Source organism: Octopus sinensis, linkage group LG6 (genome assembly GCF_006345805.1).
Source record: "Octopus sinensis linkage group LG6, ASM634580v1, whole genome shotgun sequence".
In the NCBI taxonomy this organism is placed as follows: Eukaryota; Metazoa; Mollusca; class Cephalopoda; order Octopoda; family Octopodidae; genus Octopus; species Octopus sinensis.
Genome location: NC_043002.1, coordinates 52924901 through 52950400, shown reverse-complemented (window position 1 = coordinate 52950400; position 25500 = coordinate 52924901). Strand labels below are relative to the sequence as shown.

Genomic DNA, 25500 nt, shown 5'->3' with positions numbered 1-25500 from the left:
GAGCTTTGTGTCAATGAATCTAGCATTTATTCTATTTACTAGGTGTATGAAGAGGATTTATTTAGCACCAAGTTTTTTTTTTGTTTTTTTTTTTCGAAACCACACTCCTGTGATAAGCTAGGATGATGTATTCCCTTTTCTTTCAGTCATATGTAGTTGCATTGTTGTTTAGTGCCTGGACAGATTGATCACACTGAATTATGATCAAAAATATTCCAGCTGTAATCATCCCAGTTTTGTTATTTAATCTGTCCTAACTTTTTAAATGACAGGGTGGGTTTTGCTAGATATTTGACTGCTATTTCTAGAAGTTTGGAAGGCTAAGTAAAGGTCCCCCCATTAGCTTGGTTTGTTTCTTTTCATTGCAGTTTTGTTCAGTACCACTTTGAAATAGAAACATTGTTATAGTATTTTTATGTTTAAAATATCAAAATTCTATAAGTTTTTGCTTTTATGATTGGGGAACATTTGATTAATTGAATGGAATGGCTTGAATGATAATTGACACTTTGAGGTATATTCTAGATATTCTAGAAACCTTAGCCATATTCTTTTATATTTTTAGCCATTTGAGTCTCAGTTGAGTGAAAAGTAGTAAAGATTTCTAAAATACCATTTAAGGGTGGCAAACACATTTATGCAGCGTAAATTTAAAGTAAAAAAATTTTATGAAAATATCTAAAACCAGGGATTAATGCCAAAGAAATAGATTTATTGTGAAATGCTTTTAAGAGTGTTTCTGAATGAGAATTATATTAATAAGCATTATGCTGCCTTGCACACGAAGCATTACAGCAGAGAAGGCTAGAGGCTAAATGAATTTTAAATAAAGTAGTTTATTTTGGAAACTACTCATGAAAAATCTTTAAGAAATGTGCCTGATTTTGACATGAAGATTTATTCGCTTTTTATTATTTTCATGTAACTTGAAATTCTTGTGATGTTCGTGTATAAATATGTCTGTGAGAAATCATGTACTTTTGGACACAATTATTTGATGTTAATATCTGTTTTTTCTATTTATTTATTTGTATACAAAGTTTCTCTCATTTCTTCTTTCTCTTGATCACTTTGTATGTTGCTTACACCTGTTGTTTCTGCTCATTTTGTCCTTTGCCTTCTCCCTCTATTTTATTCATTCTCATTTTGTTCATTTCTTTCTTTTCTGTTTTTTTTTTTTTTGTTGTTGTTGCCGTTACTAAACAAGTTCTAGTTTTGATAATAGCTTTACTACACCTCACTACAGTTATATGCACTGTAATGAAAAAAACGAAAAGAACAACCCTAAACAAGATGCAGGTATAGCTGCGTGGTAAGAAATTTGCTTCCCAGCAACTTGGTTCCAGGTTCAGTCCCACTGCATGGCAAAATTGGGCAAGTGTCTTCTACTATAGTCTCAGGCTGACCAAAGCCTTGCAAGTGGATTTGGTAGACGGAAACTGAAAGAAGCCCATCTTATGTGTTTGTGTGCATTGTTTTTCCCCCATCACTGCTTGATAACTGCTGTTGATGTGTTTACATCCCTATAACTTAGCAGTTTCACAAAAGTGTCCTATAGAAAAAGTGCCAGATTTAGAAGGAATAAGTATTGAGGTTGATTCATTCAACTAAAAATTCATGAAGACAGTGCCTCCAGCATGGCCACAGTCTAATGACTGAAATAAGTAAAAGATAAAAGATAAAAATGAAGATTTGATGGCTAAGATGTTGGCATTCCACCCAACAAAGAGATTATATTGGATTTAAACAGCGTTGAAGAGTATTAGATAATTTGGTGACCTCTTGATGTTTAATATAGACCAACTCATAGAAAGAGAGAACCTATTCTATGTTGTCTAGAACATATTGTGTTTGTCTTTTATCTTTTACTTGTTTCAGTCATTTGACTGTGGCCATGTTTGGGCATTGCCATCAAGAGTTTTAGTCGGTCAAATCAAAAACAGGACTTTTTTTTTTAAAAAAAACCTTGTACTTATTCTATCAGTCTCTTTTGCTGAACTGCTAAATTGCAGGGGATGTAAACATACCAACACCAGTTGTCAAGTGGTGGTGGAACACTCATATATATACATATATAATACACACACACACATGATAGGCTTCTTTCAATTTCCGTCTACGAAATCCACTCACAGGCTTTAGTTAGCCTGTGGCTATAGTAAAAAATAATTGTCCAAAGTGCCACACAGTGGGACAGAACCCAGAACCATGTGTTGTGAAGAAAGCTTTATTACCTCACAACCATGCCTGCAACTATAAAATGAAAATTTTAAGGGGAACATGTAATTAGTTTTCTTTATTTTTGGAAATATATCTACTTCATTGACATGGCTCATCTGGTTACTTATATTTTGACAGAATCTGTTATTTAATGAAGAAATAAAAATTCTTTAAAATTTCTTCAGATTCTCCTCTGTGATATTCCTTTTATTCTTTCTTCCTTTCTTTTTTTCTTTCCTTCATTCTATCTGTTTTATATATTTTAGTCAGAAAGGGAAAGTTTCTTTACAGAACTTTTGTCACTGATGGGAGCAAAGCAAGCAGAGATTGTTCTCAGATTGGATGCCTAACTCCAATAAGTTGCCTGAGATTACTGTAGTAAAGGCACTCAAAGAAAAGATGAAGGTGTTAATAAATCAAACACCCAACAACAACATAAAAAGACAGGCCTCTACATATTTTCTGTCTTTCAAGTTTCACTCAAATGGCTTAGGTTAACTCCTTAGCAGTTAAACCAGCCATGCCCAGCCCAAATATTCTACCTGATTCATGTTAAAGCTGGCCATGTCTAACCTCTCACACCTACTGTAAAAATATTGTAAAAATAAACAATCTCATTTTCAAAATCATTTAGTTTCTATCTATTGTATTCATTCACAAGGCTTTAATGAGGCTGGAGTAATAGTAGAAGACACTAGCCCAAGGTACCATGCAGTAGGACTGAACCCAAAAATATGTGATTGGGAAGCAGACTTCTTAACTGCACAGCCACACTGCAGATCATTCAATCTGGTTCTTCCCTGTTTCTACCATATCGTCTGTTCTTCAGTCAATTTTTAGGTGTTTGTAAGGGGAAATAACTCTATCAGTGTAGTTTACAAAGAAAAACGAAAAAAAGAGAAATAAAATGGTTGAAACTTTTGTGTATTGTAGAAACACATACAGGAATATAATTGCTACTGACTTAAGTTGTTTCTTTATGAAGCAACAGTCAAGTTTATTTTCTCTTACTAGACATAAGTATTCATGATACTTCCAAATTTCACCCAGTGTTCCATTTTTTTTTTGAAATGTTACTTTTATTGAAAGTGAAAATAGTGAAGTAAAACATTTATTTTCCATCCTTGAATTTTTTTTTTAGTTGTTCACACCAACACAGTCTTATGTATGTATCTATCTCTCTCCTTCTCCTTATGTGTTTATATATATATATATATATATATATATACACACACACACACACACACATATATATATATATATATAGCTGTCATGGCAAGAAGTTTGCTTCCCAACCTCATGACATTCAGTTCAGTCTTTCTGCGTAGCATCTTGGGCAAGTGTCTTCTACTATAGCTTTGGGCCGACCACAGCTTTGTGAGTGGATTTGGTAGATGGAAACTGAAGGAAGCCTGTCGTGTGTGTATCCCACCATCACTTGACAATCAGTGTTGGCGTGTTTATGTACAGTTCAGCAACAGAGACCAATAGAATAAGCACCAGTCTTAAAAAAAAAGTATTGGGGTTGATTTGTTCAGCTAAAAGTTCTTTAGGGTGTTATCCTAGCATGGCCAAAGTCTAATGACTAAACAAGTGAAAGATAAAAGATATATATAGATACACAAGCGTGTGTGTGTGTATAATGTCCCACCCATGCCAGCCTGGAAGGTAGCTGTTAAACAATGATGATACACACACACACACACACACATAAGTGTATGAGTGTATCTATTTAGAGGTACATTTGTGTGTGTGTGAACACTGGATGACTGAATAGTTTGCAAGTCCTCTTTGTAATCACAAGATCCTGGGTTTGCTTCTATTGTATGGCATGGCGGACAAGTGACTCTTGCCAAAGACTTGGGTTAATCCAAACCTTCTGAATAGAAATGGATTAACAGAAAGAGTGCAGATAAGTCAATGATACATAATTGTTACACACTGGGTCATGTTGATTTTTGCCTGAAGATTTACATTAATCCTTTAGCATTCAGCTTACTTTCTCAAATGTAATGCTTATTTATTCATGTTGTTTTGAATTAATCATGCATTATTTCATAACTTCCAGATTTCAACGATGTGATTGTTTATTTTTAGAATGACATCGTTGGATAGTTCTATATTTGGGAGATGAGAAATTATGTACATCATTTACATTATTTACATTGACGGATATTTGTCCTCATCTTGTTTGTTGCTAACGTTTCAGCTGATATACTCTCCAAGTATCCTGGGGGAATTTTGAACATCAGCCGAAATGTTGGGTTAACAACAAACAAGATGAGGACAAATGTCCATCAAATGTAAATAATGTAAATAATTGTTGGGTGGGTGTTAGAAGCCAGATCTGGTCAGTTTGAATATAAGACAGGTAGAATAACAGGATTAAATATGGTTGATTTAAATGCAAAAGGGTTAAGGGTACACAACATGTCTGTGGAATACTAAGCCACTTACATGCTAATTTAATGTGCAGGTAGTTCAGTCAATGAAAAACTGAATACTCTGCATTGGAACTGGGATGCATTTTACACAGACTTGCATATGTGTATATGTGCATTTGTGTTTCAGAGAGGGAGAGATCATAATCATTTTTACGCTTATTTTTCCATGCTGGCATTGGCCAGGCAAGACTTATTGAGGAAGATTGTCTGCAGCTAGATGCTTTTCCTGTTACCAACCTTTTTTTGTATTATTTTGGTTTAATTTAAGGTAGCAAGCTGGCAGAATTGTTTGCACATCAGACAAAATGCTTAGTGGCATTTAATTCATTGACTTTGCCTTTCATCCTATCGAAGTTGATGAAATAAGTACCAGTTACATATTGGGGTCAATATAATCAATGTAATCAATGTAATCAACTAGCCCGCTTCCTAAAATTTTCAGGCCTTATGCCTGTAGCAGAAAGGATTAATATTGTTTAATTTAATATTTGTGGTATTTAGATCTTCCATTAGAATTTCTTATTGTGAACTTTGCTAATTACTTCCCCATAGTTTCAAAATCACCTGCTTTTGTTCTTGGAAATTGGATTTCGTGCCTCACCCTGTCTTTCCTTACTCTGTTTTGTCTCACATATTCAGAGAGCCGAGTCATTTAGCTGTCAGAAACTTTAAAGAACAGTAATCACTTCAATTTAGTTACATTTAATGATGGCATAATGTATGTTCGAAGTTTTGATATTAGATATAGCTTTTAAATTTTCAATTTTAGGTTTGTCTGTTGAGGAAAGAAAAAGAAATCTGGAAACCTACTAAGTAACTTTGTTGTAGTGTACAATTTGAAATATTATCCATTTATGATATTTCTATTCGGAAGAACTATTTAAGTATGTGGCGTGGGGGGGGGGGGTGTAACATAGCTATTAGGCTATTAAAACATTTTATTACGTGAATGATGATGATGAAGAAGAGGAGGAGAAGAATGATAATGAATGAGAAATTTCCTTTGAATTCTATCTACTTTTCTTTTGCATAAGTTTAAAATGTGAATAAATATGTGTATGTATATATATAAATACATATATATATATGTAAATAGATAGATATGTGTGTGTATATATATATATATATGTAAATAGATAGATATGTGTGTGTATATATAAATATATATATACATATATATATCAACAGTGTATCTGATATAGAGGAGATTGTTATCATGTGTGAAAATATTGCAATGCAGGGGCTATCAGTTTACTACTAATAGTACTTGTGCACTTCTGCTCCTTCTCGCTTTCCCTTTCTCTATATTAGTATAAGAAATAGTTACGCCTGATGGACTAAATATGGCAGAGATGACAGGTAACAGATATGTTGTAGTTCTCTACATCCTATTAGATTACAAGAAGAAAAATAAAAAGTGATGAAAATAAAAAGTAAAAAGAAAAAATCTAGGTAGGTTAGTAGCTAGCTTTTTATTGGTGCCACATATGGACATTTTGACAGAACCTTCCAAACCTCTTCATGATGATAATGATATATATATATATAGATCATTATTATCATGATCTGTATATATATATATATAATGTACATATATATGTGTAGTATGTGTGTGAGTGTAAGTGTATGCATATAAATATATAAGTATGTATGCTTACACCCACAATAGTGTATATGTATAAATAGATCCTAATGAATTTTGTTTCATAAGATAGGATGTCTGTATGTGGGGGGAGCTTTTGAAGAGATTCTGGGTTTTGACAGTTATATTTGTATCTGTTTTTTTTTTTTCTTTCTACATTTGTTGTTAGGATTATGTAATGAACCAGCAGTCTTAGAGTTACTTCTTTTTAGTTTTATCATCACACAGCTCTTGAAAGTTAATGTTTATGAAACTGAGGCAATAATTATAATTAAACTGGTGCTAAGAACAACATCTAGGTGTTAGTCAGTGACCAGAATGCCCCTTTGTGACCAAAATCTTAAGTAACATAATTTACAAAAACGGTGAATATAGACTTATGATTTATTTGGTGTATGTCATTTCCAATTGTTAAATCTTTATTTTTATCCCAAATTATCTTTGGCGTTCTGTAAATCTTTATATATAAAAGTGAAGTTGTATGTCTTTCTCCTACGATTTAGATTCCTAACTACTCCCACATTTTGCGGTGCAGTGTAACCAAAAGCGGGTATCTTATAGTCGGGATTCATATCGAGCCCTTTTGGGTATTAGCACGTCTCTACGATGAGTCTACGATTTTAAAAATAATTTACTATCATTTTTTTTCCATTTTAATGCATTTTTTCGCTATTATATAAGGGAAGTAACTCTCTAAAAATGTCTACGATGAGTCAACGATTTAAAAAAAAATTTACTATCACTTTTTTTTCCATTTTTAATGCATTTTTTTGCTTTTTTTGGCTATAACTCTCTAAAAATGCTTATATAGTTATTTCCCTTACAAACCCGAGCAACGCCGGGCGATACTGCTAGTTATTTATAAATAGTGGTATCAAAGTGGAGGTGTATAGACATTGTTTTTAGGGTGTTGGACTCATGTTCTTAAGATTGTCGTTTCAATTCCTGGACCTGGCAATGTGTTGCATTCTTGACCAAACCTCTCATTTCATATTGGTCCAGATCACTCAGGTTGGAAAAATGAAGCAAAGAATTCCCCACATTGGTCCTACTTCTGCCCACATGATCTTCCTCACTCCTCCTGTTCTAGTGGGGCCCCCTCAGCCATTGATATCACTGACCCTTTTCTCCCGGTTCACCTCATCCCCACACTTTCATTTTTCACCTGCTTACTTGTAACTCATTTCTTTCTATCTCTCATCTATACATATAACTATTCCTGTACTTCACAGTCGTCTAAGCTATGTATATTTGAGCCACTAGAGGAGTCTCTACTTAGACTTGGGCCATATATGGTCAGTGGTTAGTTTAGATACTGAAGGACTAAACCTACTAGTAAAAGCAGCAAAATATATGTAAAATTATACTTCACCATCTCTGAAACAATAAATAAAAAACATAAGTCAGTCAGATGGTCATGTTTGGAATGCCTTCCATCTTAAGTCTACTCACACTGGTCTGTCCTAGTGCTAAACAACAACTAGTGCAAAATTAGAATATCATATAAGTAGAATAACTGGATATTTTGTTCATGACATTGTTGAAATTATTCTCAAGCAAAATAATCTGCTTACTTCACCACTCTAGGCCAATGTGGAAATAGATTTGATTGTTATTTCCATGTTGAATGAATAGGAATAGTACCAACCATTTGTCTAACGGTGGTTCTTAACTTTTGGTATAAATACTTTGCCTTACAGAACAATTCTATCCCTTGCCCGTAAAATCTGTACAAATATCTTTTATCTTTTACTTGTTTCACACACTTGATTGCAGCCATGCTGGAGCAGTGTCTTGAAGGGTTTAGTCAAACATCAAACAACTTGACTCTAGTAATTTTTTTTTTTTTTTCTTAAATCCAGTACTTATTTTATCGGCCACTTTTCCAAACTGCTATGTTATGGGGATGTAAACAAACCAACATCAGTTGTCAAATGAGGGTGGGGGCAAACATGAACATGACGACAAACTAGTCTTCTATAAAAAAATTAAAAAAACAGAAAATATTTGCCCAAGCTTGTCTTGAAAAGAAATTTTCCAAGTACAGATCTTGCAAAACATACAGAGGATCTGGATTTCAGCAATAAATTCTTTTACTAGGCAACGCTTCTTTATACTTTCTTTCTATGATATATTATAACTTGGCATTTAACCCCCAAGCAACTTGAATTAAATCAACTGTCTTGAATCCCAAAGTATTTTCCAAAAGAAATTTACAGCAATTCCATCTGTAGCAGTTGGCTATAAATAATTTGTTTCTGCTCCAGTGGAACAGGATTTGAGCAGTTGACTGTTTATGTTATGCTGCTAAATTTCCAGCTTATTTCCATAATTGCTGTTTAATGCAGTTCTTCCCCAAAGAAACATTCCTGCTGACTGGAAATTGCCATTGATATATTTATATATTTTTACTTGCTATTTTGGGTGGCCGAATAAGTGAAGCATCAAAGACAGTACCTTGTAGGATATGGTTATGTTCTTTTACATTTTAGAATTCAAATCCTATCTCGGTTCACCTTGCTTTCCATCCCTCTGGAATCAATATAATCTGACTGTACCCTTGAAGTGTGTGTTCTAGCACAGTCACTGTTTAATGACTGAAATCACTAATGAATGGTGAGTATCAGTTCAACAGATTTGTTTATATTTGCACAATACCATCCACCTTCCATGCTGGTATGGGTGAGACGGTTTGACAGGAGCTGGCCAGGCAGAAGCCTGCACCAGACTTCTATGTGAACATATTTTTTGAAAGATTAATTACTAATTTAGTAAGAAAGTGGGATAGCTATTCTTAGGATAGTTTGACAGGGGTAGAAATATGGCAACCTTCTTTGCCTCAAAGGAACTTACATTTTGTTTGTGGAATTCAGTTCCTTTAAAGATAATTCTTTTATTCTTTTATTTGTTTTAGTCATATGACTGGCCACGCTGGAGCACTGCCTTCAGTCAAGCAAATCAACCCCAAGACTTATTCTTTGTATGCCTAGTACTTATTCTATCTGTCTTTTGCTGAACCGCTAAGTTACAGGGGACATAAACACATTAGCATTGATTGTCAAGTGATGGTAGGGGCACAAACATATACATACATACATATATATACGACAGGCTTATTTCAGTTTCCGTCTGCCAAATCCAGTCACAAGGCTTTGGTCGGCCCAAGTCTATAGTAGAAGATACTTGCCCAAGGTGCCACACAGTGGGACTGAACCCGGAACCATGTGGTAAGCAAGCTACTTACCACACAGCTACTCCTGCACCTATAAATTCATAAAATATAACAATAACTGTGGTTATTGCTTAGTTTCCAAGTAGAGTATCGTTAAGTTGACCTATGATCAAAAGTATTCAAGTTATGACCATCACACCTTTTTGTCAGCAAGAGTGTTACCAAGTCTATAGTATCCAATGTGATATTTTATTAGAGTCGTGGGTGTTTTGTGGAAGATTTAGTGGCTTGCCATGTTAAGTGACCACTTGAAGATTTCTTCATTGGCTCATGTCACAGAGAGTTAAGTTATATGGGTTCTCTGACAATTGGCCTACAAGTTGACAGTTCCTAATATCATTACCATAGTAAAGAAACTTGCCAGTTAAGGATGCTCACATCACCAAGTTACAAGTAAATAACTAGTAGATAGTTAATGAACTGGACAAGGGTGTGAGACATTTTGCAGCTTGTAAGTTGTCATTAGGAGTTGTATAGTGTGGCTCTCCACAACCCATGGCAGCCTGCTGTATGTATCATAAACTTCGCATGATTTTCTCTATGACTGTGATGAGCAAGTGACAGCACTTTAGAATTACTTTGTTGGTGTCATACAGAGTTCAGAGTCTCTCATGAGAAATTTTGCATTTTACCAGTAATAAATTGGACTCTTGTGGATTGAGATTGATTTGGAGCCAGAATTAAGCACTAGCCCAGTGAATCTTGGGTGTCTATGAAAGATTTCACTTATTGAAGTTTTTATAGAGTGAAAGAAGTAGATAGAGGAAGTAAAATTTAGCTTACTACATAAAGTTCAAATTCTCTCATGAGTAATACCTACAACATATTAGTATGCTGTTCAACTATTGACATGTATCACTGTTTCTATGGAAACTTATATAGGCTCTAGCACACTACATCTAGTAACATAAGTAGATGAAAAAACAAAATATTTGGAAATGAGTTCTGACTGCACAAAATAGATTTGAGTTCCGTCTCTTCTTTTTCTGGTGTACTCCTTTGATTGTAATCACAAAGTACTTATATTTCCTCAAGTTTAGATTTTATAAAGCCTTCAAGAAGTTTTTAATGTAGACCTATGATCCTACATTATTTTTGATGTGTCCTTTCTCTGTGTTTAAGAAAAGGGTGTGATTTGTTGCATATTTGTCTGCTATTTCTAGCAGGTTACACAACCACACATTTACTCTTAATTCTCCTTTAAAAGCCTGTCAGATTCAAAATTTGGTTGGTTAGACCAAATTTTGAAGGGGGATAGTATGGCTGACTGAATTGACCCAGTCATATCTGGTATTTATTGAACCTAGAGAGATAAATAGCAAAATAAACTCCGTCAGAACATGAATTCAGATTGGAGAGGACAAAAAGAAATACAGTAAAACATTCTATCTAGAACTCAACTTTTTTTTTTTATTAATTCATGTCCCACTAGCTCAACAATTCAATTAGATTACATTCCAGGCAACCACTAGGGCTAACTACTCATTATATTCTGTAGTGAACTATGTATTATTTTAACACCTGTCTACATAAGTAAATTTAGCTTGGTGATATTTTAGACAGCTCTTTTGCTGGCACTCGTGTGTTCTTGCCAAACTTTACCTTATGCAATGAAATTTTTCTATTAGTTTTTGTATCTTTCTAATTTACACCCGAATCTCTTCATAATGGATGTTATTCTCTTTTGCTCGGTTTCTTTTCTTTTCTTTTCCTAACACCCTTTTGGCTTTCTTCCAGCTATACTTGTCATCATTACCATTTTTATCTGTGGAAGCTTCGTTCTCTTTCATATTTTTCTGTGTGTTGTTCCTCCATTGTTTTTCGGGCTGCTGTTTGTTTGCTTATTCATCATAATTCAGCGTTCTAAATCTTGCATACATTCAGGTGCTTGCATTCTTAAATATTTATAATTTCTACAAACAATCATATCTGATTCTCTTTTTTTTTCTCTCTCTCTCTTTGCCTGACTACAACAATAAATGATAGTATAAAGACATATGGAGAAATTTAATGTTTTATGATTTTTATGATTATGTTCAACATTTTGTATATAATACTCAGATTAAACTAATTACTTTTTCGACTGTCTGTACAAATTAATGTTTGTAAATTTATTTAGCCAACACTCCTTAGTAGTACATCAAGTAAACCTTCAGCATAGCAAAGAAGCCCTGACATACTTGTACCTCTTGTGTTTATAACTGAAATGGTGTCTAATATATTCAGATGATGCCAAGCCTATTTATATGTTTTTAAGTTGCAAAGCAATTTGTTATGAAATTAGAATTTTCTTATTGTTAAATAAAATTTCATCAAATTTTTTCTGTCATTTGTAACTTATATATGAATAGATGCAGGTGTGGCTGTGTGGTCAAGAAGCTCACTTTGCAACCTTATGGTTTCAGGTTCAGTCCCACTGCAGAGCACCTTGGACAAGTGTCTTCTACTTTAGGTCCTTATCATCCAATACTTAATGAGTGAATTTAGTTGATAGAAATTGAAAGCCCATAGTATATGTGTGTCTGTGTCTTGACATGACATGGTAGTTGTAAATGAATGTCACTATCAAAAAAGCAGTGTTCTTTATTTCCAGTCTTTTGTGAAAATATATCTGGTTATGGGGAAAATATTATCTTGCTTGGGAACAGTTGAAAGTTGGTAGCGGGAAGGGTATCCAACCATAGAAAATCTGCTTCAATAAATTTTGTCCAACCTATGCAAGCATGAAATATTGAACATTAAAATGATGATAATATACATATACATACCAACATGCATACATACATACATATATATACATATATATGGGCAGGGTGAAGGTGTGAGTTCCACTGTGTGGCAGCTTGGGTAAGTGTCTTCTGCTATAGAATTGGGCCAACCAAAGCCTTGTGGGTGGATCTGGTAGATGGAAATTTAAAAATACCATATATACTGTTGTATATATATATGTGTGTTTGTCCCCCACTACTACTTGACAACCGGTGTTTACATCTCCAAAACTTAGTGGTTCAGCAAAAGAGATCAATAAAATAAGTACAAGGCTTTAAAAAAAGTACTGGGGTTAATTCATTCAGTTATAAATTCTTTAAGACAGTGTTCCAGTATGGCCACAGTCTAATGACTGAAACAAGTAAAAGATAAAGAATATATATGCCTGTTGGCATCTGAAATCAACTCCCACTTTGGACTGAATTCCAAATAGTCTTTGGTTTTTCTTTATTCTGTTACTGGCTTCAGTCTTGCAGCCATGCTGTTGTAAGGTTTTTATCCTACAATATTTACTCAGTCCTTTGCCTGATTCTTGTTTTCTTGCCTTCGTATGGTTAAGAAAGCTGAAGTCAACTTAACTAGACATAAAGAGAGGTAACCAAAACAGAACAAACTTTAAATAGATAGACAGCTAGCTAGCATGAGAAAGAGTCACATACAAAGGTCTTTCACATTGTTTCTATTTACCAAATTTCACCCACAAGCCATTAGTCCACCCAAGGCTACAGTTAAGGGCACTTCCCCTACATTGTAATTGAATTCAGGATCACGTGTCTGTTAATTGCTCTTAACCTCATCATTGTAAGCCCATTTTCATGAGCTGAAACTTTACCAGTGCCTTGTACTGAGTTCACCTGCTGGTCTGTTATCACCCTATCAACCTGTAATGGACTCCTAGATGTGCTTAGTTGTATCTCTCTCTGGTTTGAGTATTTGGAAGTAAGAATGGTATCTTGTCGTAAAATCAATTGTTCCAACTATTCATAAGTGAATGTCTAACTTTCTAAAATCTACTTTGTCAATTTAGCATAGGAAAATGGATATTGATCAAGACAAAAGGAAAAGTAAAATGAAAAAGCATTAGTATAAAGACATGTTAGTATGTTTCATATACATTATTTACATGATCTTTGCCACATATATCTACTATTCTTCTTAGTGAAATATGTTTTCTAGCTATGTGTGTGTAGATAGACACATATATCTTACCGATTTTAGACTGTCTTTGTATTTGTAAACATATTTAATTTCACTTCTAGTCTTTCTATAAAACCATGCTGGCTGAAAGTATAGCTGAACTGGTCAATTCTTTGAGCAAAATCTTTGTATTTTATTTATTTATTAATTTATGTATTTATTTACTTATGTATTATTTTTTAATGTTTAGTATCACAATTTGTCGACCACAGTTATAGTTTTCCAACTGCTCCACTAGTTTGCTCTGTTTCAGTTTCTAACCAATGTTTATATCCCTGCCATCTCCAATATTAGGATAAAGAATAAAGCTCCTTCATGACTCATATAGACTCATAAAGCCAGTTTCCTCATTTCTGTGGCATATATATTCCCCTATTGGACAGGATGCCAGTCCATTACAGGATTACTCATTTTCGCAAACTGAGTGGACCATAGCAACATGAAATGAAGTGCTTTCCTCAAGAATACAACTCATTGCCCAGTCTAGAAATTGAAACCACAATCTTAAGGTCATGAGTCCAACACCCTAACTACTAAGCCATATGCCTCCACCCTCTCCAATATACATCACTAAAATATATACATGTGTGTATGTGCACATACATGATGAGCTTCCATACTGTTTCTGACTATCAAATTCAGCTGATAAAATATTGATCAATCTAAGACTGTGGCAGAAGACATCTTATCCAAGGTACAAAGTGGTTGGATTGAACTTGGAACCATGTGGTTATGAAACAGATATTTATAGTGCAACAATGTGATTTTATATTGTAAATCCTAATGGATGTAAAAGTCTGCTAGAGATAAAATGAGTGGTGGCAGAACATCAAACATATTTTCTACTGCTATCACTGATTGAGTTTAGTGAGATTAGAGGCTTTTTCACTACAACCCCCTCCATGAAATTGGATCTAAACTCTACAAGTTTGTAAAATATACACCAATTTTTCTTTTACTTCCATTTATTACAAGTGAATGGTTTCCCCAAAGTCCTATTTACAGCGACATGGATTGAGTTATTTACACTTAAATATCTTTGGTAGGGCCACATAATCACAATTCAGCCAACTGCAACTCTCAGAACTGATCACTAAATAAGTTTTAGGCTGGCTTTCTGACAGTCTTCGACAGTAGAATATATCTGTTAACTATTATCATATGTAAATTCATTCATTTATTTGTTCACTTCAGTGAAAGTGCTTTTATCATTGCCCATCCTTTTGAAAGATTTGAGCTCATTAATTGATCATTCAACAGGGCCCTTGTTCCTTCCGCTGATCAACTATGACTAGTTAGGGTATGTATTTACATCGTTATGGATTGTGTTAGAAAGAGTTAATTATTTTGTTCATGGAGATAATCCAGCTATAAAAATGAGATTTAAGCTACCATAGGCCTCCAATCAGCTACCTAACATCTCTTTTGCCTTGACTAGCAACAGTTAATGTCCTGAAAGTTTATGGATTATTTTTATATTTAATATTTATGGGGAGGCAAATGTCAGTGGAGAGGACTAAAACGGCAGAGCACCAAACTAACTCTCTCATTGCCATTAATCCTTTCACTGCAAAATTAATTTTCATGGTTATTCCAGCAATGATGTTAAATATCTACAAGAAAGAATAAAAAAAAATCGAATTGGTATTTTCTGTAAGTCACATTGTCTGAATAAACTTGACATATCACAACAAAAAAATGCTTTCAAACATCATATTCCTCAACAAAAGCTAGGTTGGTATATAAAACTGCTTTCCACAGTTAACAGTTCTAAACATTTTGAGTGGATATTTCTTCAGCATCATCATCATCGTTTAACGTCCGCTTTCCATGCTAGCATGGGTTGGACAGTTCAACTGGGGTCTGGGAAGCCAGAAGGCTGCACCAAGCCCAGTCTGATCTGGCAGTGTTTCTACAGCTGGATGCCCTTCCTAACGCCAACCACTCCGTGAGTGTAGTGGGTGCTTTTTACATGCCACCGGCACAGGTGCCAGACGAGGTTGGCAAACGGCCATGATCGGATGGTGCTTTTTACGTGCCACCGGCACGGAGGCCAGTTGGGCGGCACTGGCTACGACCACTTTCGGATTGTTCTCTTACGTGCCACTGGCACTGGTATCACAGCTACAAATTCCATTGATGTTGATCGATTACTATTTTGATTTCAATTTTAAAGGATTTAATTTGGTACTTAAGTTCAAATTCATTCAGAGTCAACATTTCTTTCATTTCATCTGGAGATTAAGGAGTAACATTTATTTACTGAGCTTTATTCAACTTTTCCATAAGATGATAATTTTCTTTTATTCCTAACTGAAACGAAATATCTATAAAAATGAATAGGCATTACTAAGTTGTTTTTTTTCTCATTTTTATCTTGATACATTTGTGTACTGTTTTTTTTTTATTTAATTTTCAAATGTTGCACTTCAAAGTTAGTCTTTGGAAACAAAATTAGAACTTCAAATTAATTTTCTATAAATGAAAATAAATTAAAAGTAAGAATGTTTCTCACTTCTGATGCTTTCCTAGAATACATTATCATATATATTAAGAATTTCTTTAAACTGTCCAACTGGGACAATTTACATATTAGCTTAATCAGATTCTTCTTTTTTTTTTGTGATAAATGATTTTTTAAAATTATGTTTTTGGCTTCTAATTATCAGTTGCAGCTTCCTTTTGAAGCAGGTGAGAAAATGAATTGAATTAGCAGTAATATCTTTTCACTTAATCACTTTGATTCCTATCTGTATCCTCCCATACATCATTCATTTCACTGTAGTTAGTTACTTATATTCGACTACGTATTGTTGCGCTTAGCATTGCAACCAGTTATCTGCTCTTGTCTCTGTATCCTCCAATATGTTTTGGCCTTCTGCCTAGCTGTCTACACTCAAACAGATCTTGTTATACATATTCTCATTGGGTCAGCTCCGCTCACTTATCTAAATATTTTACTTGGCACGTTCATTAACATCAAAGTTCTTGCTTATTTCATATGTCTTAAAATATACTTCAAAACATTTGGGAATGTAAAAGGATGCAGTTATAGATGACTTACTGTGTGAAGATGAAAAGACAGTATCTTAATAAATCTTTATGATTGCTATTTATGAAATGCCCTGGACTTATTTGCATTGTGAAGAGGGAAGCTTAGCAGAAATGGTAGGGCAGAGTACCAAACTAAGTGACTTTACTGTATTTGGTTTGGTTCCTCTATGTTCTGAGTTCAAGTCCCTCTGGGGAGGATCAGTAAAATAGACCCCCACACCCATAATACACTGCAAGTGGATTTAATGAGTTATACTATTCCTCGTTATTGTTCACATTTAGTTTAATGTATGTGTTTCCATTTTTGTATCTGGGTGCCCCCCCCCCTTTTTTGTTTTAGATGTATAACTTAGAGGTGTATATATGAAGATCCCTCCCCACAAAGAGAGTGGTTGAACGACATCAGGGAATAAACAGGGGTAGTAAATAGTTAGTTAATTACAATAGAAGGTAAAGGATGGGGGGAGGCGTTACATCACCCGATGTACCACCTACAGCCTCCTTCGGTTATGGGGCTATTGATTTGACTTAACTGATTGATTGATTTCCTGATTGATTGATCTGCGCATCTGAAGCAAGGCTTTCATTAATGAAATGTTTCTAACCATACGAATATTTCTTATTGATTAAAGCATGAAAATTCTCTGTATTAAATATTTTCCCCATGATTGAAATAGATTGGTTGATTTTTTGATCATCTGGGTCCTTTGGAGATAAAAACAAATAATTGCCACTTTTTTTTTTCTTTCTTTCTTTATGAGATATAATTGTGTTTTTTTTTTTTAACCTCAGTCACCTCTAATTAAACCCACACAATCAAAAGTATTTCAACTGAAATGATACCATTTTCAGAATCAGACATTTTTCATTTTTGCTTTAGACATTGTGTTTATCACTACATTATCTGAAGTACCCTTCCTTGTATTTTTTTTTTTTTTTGTCAAAGGTGGCAGAGTGTGATTTGAGGAAAAGCTGAGTATTGCTGCTCAACCTAAGTAGGTTGAGCTAGCACACTCAAGCTCTCTTACTGGCTCATTTCTCGAGTTTGTTTGAAGATGGGTGGATGACTCTAGCATTTCCAGAATCTGAAAAGGGGGGGAGTAATAGAAGTCAATAACTTTGGATTCTTGCTAATATGTGGTTGGGAAAAAAATCTCTCTCTTCCTCCTCCTCCTTTCTCCCTCTCTCTGTTTTCCCCTCAAACACATTATATTGAAAACACAGCTGTTCAGTGTTTTTATGAATGATTTTTCATAATTCCATATTCGTCCTTTATGTATAGTTTGGAGCAATAATGTCCCTATGCCCATTAATGTTCTCGACTGTCTTCTGAGCAAGGTATGGAAAATAGTGAGTGGCATTTTTATTGCTGTATTTTTGTACTATCCAACAAGGATCATGGAAATGATGAAACTCATAAAATCACCGCCATAATCATCATCATCATCATCATCATCTGTAATTTTTTGCTTTCCGGGTTGATTATAAAATCTTTTCATTATTATTATTATTATTATTATTATATTATTATTATTATTATTATGGCAGTGAGATAGCAGAATCGATAGCAAACCAAACAAAATGCTTAGAGATATTTCATCCAATTTTTACATTCTGAATTCAAATTCCACCAGGATCGAATTTGCCTTTCATAATTGAAAGGTTGATAAGATAATTACAAGTTGAGCTCTGGAGTTCATGTAATTGACTAGTCCTCTTCTCCTTAAAATTTCAGGCTTTTTGCCTATAGTAGAGAAGATGATTATTATTATTATTATTATTGTGGTGGCACATGGCTCACTGGTTAGAGCGTCGAGCTTACGATCACGAGGTTGTGAGCTCAAATCCCGGACCAGGCTGCGTGTTGTGTTCTTGAGCAAGACACTTTATTTCACGTTGCTCCAGTTCACTCAGCTGTAGAAATGAATTGCAACGTCACAGGTGCCAAGATGTATCAGCCTTTGCCTTTCCCTCGGATAACACTGGTGGCATGGAGAGTGGAGGCCGGTATGAATGGGCGACTGCTGGTCTTCCATAAACAACTTTGCTCAGACTTGTGCCTGGGAGGGTAACTTTCTAGGTGCAACCCCATGGTCTGTGTCATGACCAATGGGGTCTCAGTATTATTATTATTAAAATTAAAGTTATAGGCTGACGGAATCATTAACATGTTGGACAAAATACTTAACAGAATTTCATCTGTCTTAATGAAATTCTCTCAAAATCAGCTTTGCCTTTCATCCTGTTGGGGGTCGATAAAATAACTCCCAGCTAAATACTGGAGTCAATGTAATCAATGTACCCCCGTCCCCAAAATTGCTGGCCATGTGCCTAAATTTGAAATTATCATCATCATTTTCATTATTATTTCTTCTGTATTGAAATAACCATTTTTCATTTGTGTAGACACAATGTCAGCATTGAAGAATAAAAAGAAAATGTGCTTCACCATCAATGCTGATAATAATTTGAATATTTTGCTTTTATTCAGAAAAAAACTTACATAAAAATCATCTGCTTCTTTTGTCAATTCCATAATATATTTTATAATGTCTTAATATTATTGCTGAGCTATTAATTTTTATCTATAGTAATGCTTGCAATTATTCCTTATTTCTTGTTTCCTTAGATTTTCAAAGATGCTTTTGTTTTTTAATATTCAAAATATATTTTTGTTTTTGATTTTTAATGTTTTTTTTTTTGTTATACATACAAAGATAGCAGATAATCAGGAATGGGAATGGTGACCTTTTTCTTTCTTTTTTTTTTTTTCTACCTGGTTATATTTTCCTGGTTCCAAATTCCCAATTGATAAATCTGCAGGTGATGAGGATGGGTTTTCACATATAATGAACAGTAATAGGAGCAGAAAAATCTTGAATCAAATGTCTTAAAAAAAAAAAAAAAAAGATTCAAAAACAAATTTTTTAATCTAATTCAACTGAAATTTAACTTTTTAATCAATAAAAGAATTTTCAAGGTTACGTTATCTTTCTTTCATTGATTTTTTTTTTTTAAATTCAGTTTAGAGAACCAATTCCACATCCCTCTTTCCACAGCTTCTATTACTACCCAACCACTATCACACTTCACCAATTATCAACTTTATAAAGGGTACTTGAAACAAGATTCCGAAAACTAATATACACATTAATATACACACACGTAAACACCTATACATGAGTGAATGAACAATCACAAGGAAGTAGCACTCAACACACTTAGTTGCAGTTACATGTATTATGTATGTGTGTCTGTGTGCCTGTGTGTATGTATGCATATACATCTACACATATATACATGTGTGAATATATATCTCTATAAATAGTTATGTATGTACCCATACATATGTCTCAGTCTGTCTATATATATATATTTGTAAGTATAAATACATAACATTTTATTTTATTTTACTTTTTTATTTCATTTTGAATTGTTTATGCTTTGTTTTTATAGATACTGACTCTGCCCACTCAGGTAAATGTGTGAAAAGCAGCTAGTGCTTAGATTTTTAGGTGTTTTGATTGTTAGAAGCAATGAGGCTGTTGGCTGGCAATCTTTGTTTAATTTCTTTTTCTATATTTTTTTTTTGTTTACTTTATTAGTATAAAACCATGTAGTTTTTTTAGTAGTGTGTGGCTGCATTAAAGATGAATAGTTGCCCAGCTCTTTTCACTTTTATAAGCATGTTTATATACGTGAAAAAAAAATCTTGGGGTTTGACAATGTGGAAAAGCCTCTGCCTGGATTTTTTTACCTGTATTTTTTCCTTCCACTCCTTAGAGATTTCATTTATTTATTTATTTTTTCCAAAATTTCTTTGCAGTACAGGAAATTATTAGACTACTTACAATTAAAATATTTCCTTGTTTAGATTGAGGAATGCTAACTACAGCCCTGCATGATTTCTCAGCCCTTTCTCTCTCCAGTCTCTATCTTTCTCTCTCTCTCTTTTTCACACATACACACACACACACACACTCTCTCTCTCTCTTCTCTCTCTCTCTCTCTCTCTAGCAGAAATGAAATATTCCAATAGATCTGACATTTTACTAGTAGCTCATAGGCCTTTGGTGCTAATTCACATCAACAATATTTATTTGGACATTTTGGTCAAGTGCTTAATCATACTTTATCCCACCTAGTTGTCAAGAACAGATGCCAGATTTTGTGGCATTGTTATCTCAGTTAGACTGGCATCTCATCATCATCATCATCATTGTCATCCTCATTTCAACATGTACTTTACCATATTTAGATTTTTCTATGGCTGAATGCCCTTCCCATGTCAGCTGTTGCTTATTTCAAGACAAAGTAATAAATCTGTCAATCTATCAAACAGTAAACTACCTGGACATACATTTTACAAATGACCCTGTTTATAGGAATGGGGAAGTTTTTGTTCACAAACAGCTTGCAACATGTGAAGATGAGAGTAAATATAAATTCACTCACAAACACACTCATGCACATAATCATCATTATTTAACATGCGTTTTTCCTTGCTGGCATGGGTTGGATGGCTTGACAGGCCAGGGGCCACACCAGGCTCCAAAGTCAGTTTTGGCTTGGTTCCTACAGCTGGATGACCTTCCTAATGCCAACCGCTTTACAAAGTGTACTAGGTACTTTTTACACTGCACCAGCACCAGTGTTTTTTTTTTCTCGTGGTACCTTGGTTTTAGGATCTCAATTCTGTTGTGGTGGATATATATATATATAATTATGGTCTATGTATTCTGTCAAATTAATAAACATTATGGGCCCAGTACATTGATTTACCTGGGGGCCTATAATAATGCATAGAAAAACCCTGCTGTAGACAGTGTCAACTTGGCTATATAATTTCAAAGTAAATTCTTAACAACACAGCTCATGCCAGGGGGTAAATTTTTCTTCTTTTGATTCCATAACACAAGAAAACAGGAGACAAGCGCACATAAATGCATGGAGGAACCTTTATATGTAAAAGCCCTCCCAAAGTGGTTCGTTGAGTCACTAGAAATAGCAGCCAACTTTCCTTCAAAGCATCCCAGACTGACTTTAAGAAAGGACAGGTGCACTGGATAATATGCCTTTTAGTGCTGTGTCTGAAATAAAACATAGAATGGTTGTAGCTTGAACACCTTTTGTTATACTTTATCTCTTCAATCAAGACTGGGAAGAAGTTAAGCAATACATGTATCATCCACAAGCATCCATACATACACAAATGTGCATACACTCGCACACATGCACCATATACATTCAAATATATATCTGTGTATGTATGTACACACATACACACTCCCCCCTCCCCCCCCCCCACACACACATAAATACACATATGATAAAATAGCATTCAAGTACTTAAGTACTTAAATCTATCTTAATGTGTTGGAGCACAGTTGTATACTGAAAATATTTTTATCAGATGATTTTAAGCAGGTGATTTTGGGAAAGAATATTTGTATGCAATCAGAAAAAAATAAAACCGTCTTACTTGCACTCCAAAATACTCAAGGTGTTTCAGTGTTAATATATATGTACACATGTGTGTGTATACATACACACATATATCTCATGAATATTTTACTAGTCAATGTCCAGTCTCATTGTGTAACCCCAGGTCAGCCAAAGTATAGCTTGACCCATGATGAAATATATTCTGGCTGTCTATCTTTTTAAGGATCTAAAGGACAACATACACAAGCTAGGAGCATTTATCCACTGAGGCCTTTGCTTTTGTAAAGATTACAAAGTGTGATTTGAGGGAAATTTGGCTGCAATTTTAATAATTTACATGAGTGCAAAGAAGTAAAATATCCATAAAGAATTCTACGACAGTTAAGTTCTACTAAAGATTGAAAGGCATATGTGTGTATAAATGCTTTTCAACAACATTTATATTTAAAAGATATTTAATCTTGCAGTTATTTTAGAGTTAAAACTAAAAATAGATGAGGAAGAGCTGGCAATAAGAATTTAAGAATCTTTTCAAGATTTCTTCTATCAAGTCTCTTTAACCATAGTCAATTTTTCTCCAGGTTTGTTGTATATAACTAACCAGTGATTCACTATCAGGACCAGCCCTTGGGTTACTGGCGCCCTGGGCAAGCTGAACTTCAGTTCCCTTACTAGTATAATGTTTTAAAACTTTCATAGGGAGAAAAATTGAAAATGTAGACTAAAAAACGCATGGCACCCCAGGTTACTGCCTAAGTTGTCGGTACCTTGAGTCAGCCCTGTTCACAATCAGTAACCCACTTGTAAGAATATTTGTAATGAAATAAGGTGTCAAGCTGGCAGAATCATTAGCATGCTGGGCAAAAGTGCTTAACAGCATTTTGTCCATCTTTACGTTCTCAGTTCAAATGCTGCCAAGGTCGACTTTGCCTTTCATCCTTTCAGGGTCAATAAAATAAGTACCAGTTGAGTTGTGGGGGGGGGGTCGATGTAATTGAGTTATCCCTTCCCCCAAAATTGCTGGCCTTGTGCTAAAATTTAAAACTAGAAGCAGGCCACATGAGATATGACTTATTAAGTGGGGGCAGCACTACTAAAACAAATTCAAGGTAATATTTCATTAGGTGTGCCATTCAGAAAGTCCTGTGGGCCACATGCTACCATGTGCTACATTTTGCCTTTGACTGGTTCATGGGTTTCAGTAAATAGGTTTTGAAAATATTCAAGAATTTGAAGAGGGTCTTAGTCACTTAACTAACTTTTTATCATTTATAGAGAGTCGCTGATGAGGTGACAGAATATATGACAAAACAGCTTTACACAAAGAAACTAAAATAATAATCATTATCATCACCATTATCATCATCATTTAACATCTGTTTTTCATGCTGGCATGGGTTAGACAGTTGATAGGGAGCTGTCCAGATTCCAGCTGTGTTGAGGCATGGTTTCTACAACTGGATGCCCTTCTAACACCAATCACTTAACAGAATATGCTGTGAGACTTTTATGTGCCACCGGCACAGGTGCATTTACACAACACCAGCATGGGTGCATTAATGCAGCACCAGTGCAGGTGCTTTTTAAGTGGCACCAACACCTGAAAGGACAAGCCTGTATGTGTGGAAAACTGCAGTTTTACTTAACTTGACATGTCTTATCAAGTACAGCAAATCGCCACTAATAATAGAGCTGAAGTGAAGACCAAATATATAGTACAAGTGTTTAATTGGCAAAATATGGCCATCCCCAAATATAACAACAATTTTTTATCACTTATTGCTATATTAAGTTGGTGTTGGAGTATAAATTAACAGAAGACTCCTGCATACAATTATGATAGGTGTTTTTTTAAATATGGATGATACAAAACAAGGATTGCCCAAAGTAATCAGTATTTGATGAGTAAGCTTGTTGTATCACAAGAGTATATTAAGGGAGATTTGTAAAATGAAAGTATATAAACATTTCTTGATACTGCTTACCCTGCAGCATAATTGAATATGTTTCCACTTACAAAATTAAATAAAATAATTTTTCTACTTTAGGTTGTCTTTAAGCACCACAGAGACAAGTATAATCTCTTAACATACTATTAAGCATCTCTCACAAAGTGAAATTAACCTATTGATATTTATAAAGATAGAATTGAAGAGCAACGGAAATAGTTTTCAAATATTTCACACTATTCTGCTGTCATACACCACTTAAACAAACACATGCATATTAATTACATATAAATGTATATACACATATGCATGCCTATATATTTTTATATTATTTTTATATATGTACATATATACATACACTGGCATGCTTATACATGGGCACACCTACACATTTATTGCTGATGTTTATACTTAATTTCCCCATCAATGACTTTTGCTAACTAGTGTGCCATTTAAAGAAGGATATTAGTTCCAATATTAGTAATTTAGAAATTTAGTAAATAGAAGACTTCTCTTCTGACTCCAGTATGTTTTAATGATTTTGCTTTATTAATTTTGATTTTGCAGTTTCTTCTAATATTCTAACTGGTCACAAGACCTTTTGAAATATACAGTTTGCTGTATTAACTCATGTCCTAGGCTAGCATTTGAAAAAAAAATTGGCAATGCATGCCATTATCCCCTTGCATTAGCAAACTTTTAAGCATTAGTGAATCTTGGCCATGTAGTTTGAGTGAAAATCTTTTTCAGGATTTTTTTCTTTTTCTTACTTTTGTATTCAATATTTTATTACAGTTAATTCTAGAATGTGAATTGCTTCACTTAAGTCTATCTATATATGGATGATCTTATGTACTTGTGCATGTGCATACAAGTATGTATGTGTATACATATATATATATATATATATATATATATGTGTGTGTGTGTGTGTGTATTTTTATGGATGGGTATATATATAATAGGTGCCTACATGAACAAATATAAAGTACTCAGCACAAGCGTGGAGTAAAATATGTGTGGGTGTATTATATGTAAAGCTATAATCTATTAACAGATAAAAGATTGTCACTTTAGATTTCATACAAGGTTAAACGAGGTAAGCTTCAGATGATAAGCAACCATTCTTGTAAAAAAAATTTTTTTTAAATGGATATATTTCTTGATTTTTTTCTAAGAGAAAAATGGTTCAGTTTATCATTTGAAAATTATTCAGTTACTTAACTAAGTATCAAATTTGAAGTAATGATGTCTTTCCTTTACTGTGTGTGCGTGTGTATATATATATATATATATATGTGTGTGTGTGTGTGTGTGTGTATTTTTATGGATGGGTATATATATAATAGGTGCCTACATGAACAAATATAAAGTACTCAGCACAAGCGTGGAGTAAAATATGTGTGGGTGTATTATATGTAAAGCTATAATCTATTAACAGATAAAAGATTGTCACTTTAGATTTCATACAAGGTTAAACGAGGTAAGCTTCAGATGATAAGCAACCATTCTTGTAAAAAAAATTTTTTTTAAATGGATATATTTCTT

General features: G+C 34.1%; 1 protein-coding gene across 6 annotated transcripts in view; it reads left to right on the top strand.

Moving 5' to 3' along the window:
• LOC115212742 (sodium/calcium exchanger 3-like) overlaps positions 1-25500 on the top strand; it is a 317321-nt gene that overhangs the window by 226115 nt on the left and 65706 nt on the right. For 3 of the 6 annotated variants that reach the window (XM_036503894.1, XM_036503893.1, XM_036503892.1), the window contains exons 3-4: positions 10702-10704; positions 20015-20035. The exons of 1 other annotated variant lie outside the window; for it this stretch is intronic. In XM_036503894.1, coding sequence (XP_036359787.1) covers positions 10702-10704; positions 20015-20035 — 24 coding nt within the window. The remainder of the gene's footprint in view (positions 1-10701; positions 10705-20014; positions 20036-25500) is intronic. 2 more of the 6 variants (XM_029781396.2, XM_036503895.1) reach the window with 2 other exon arrangements.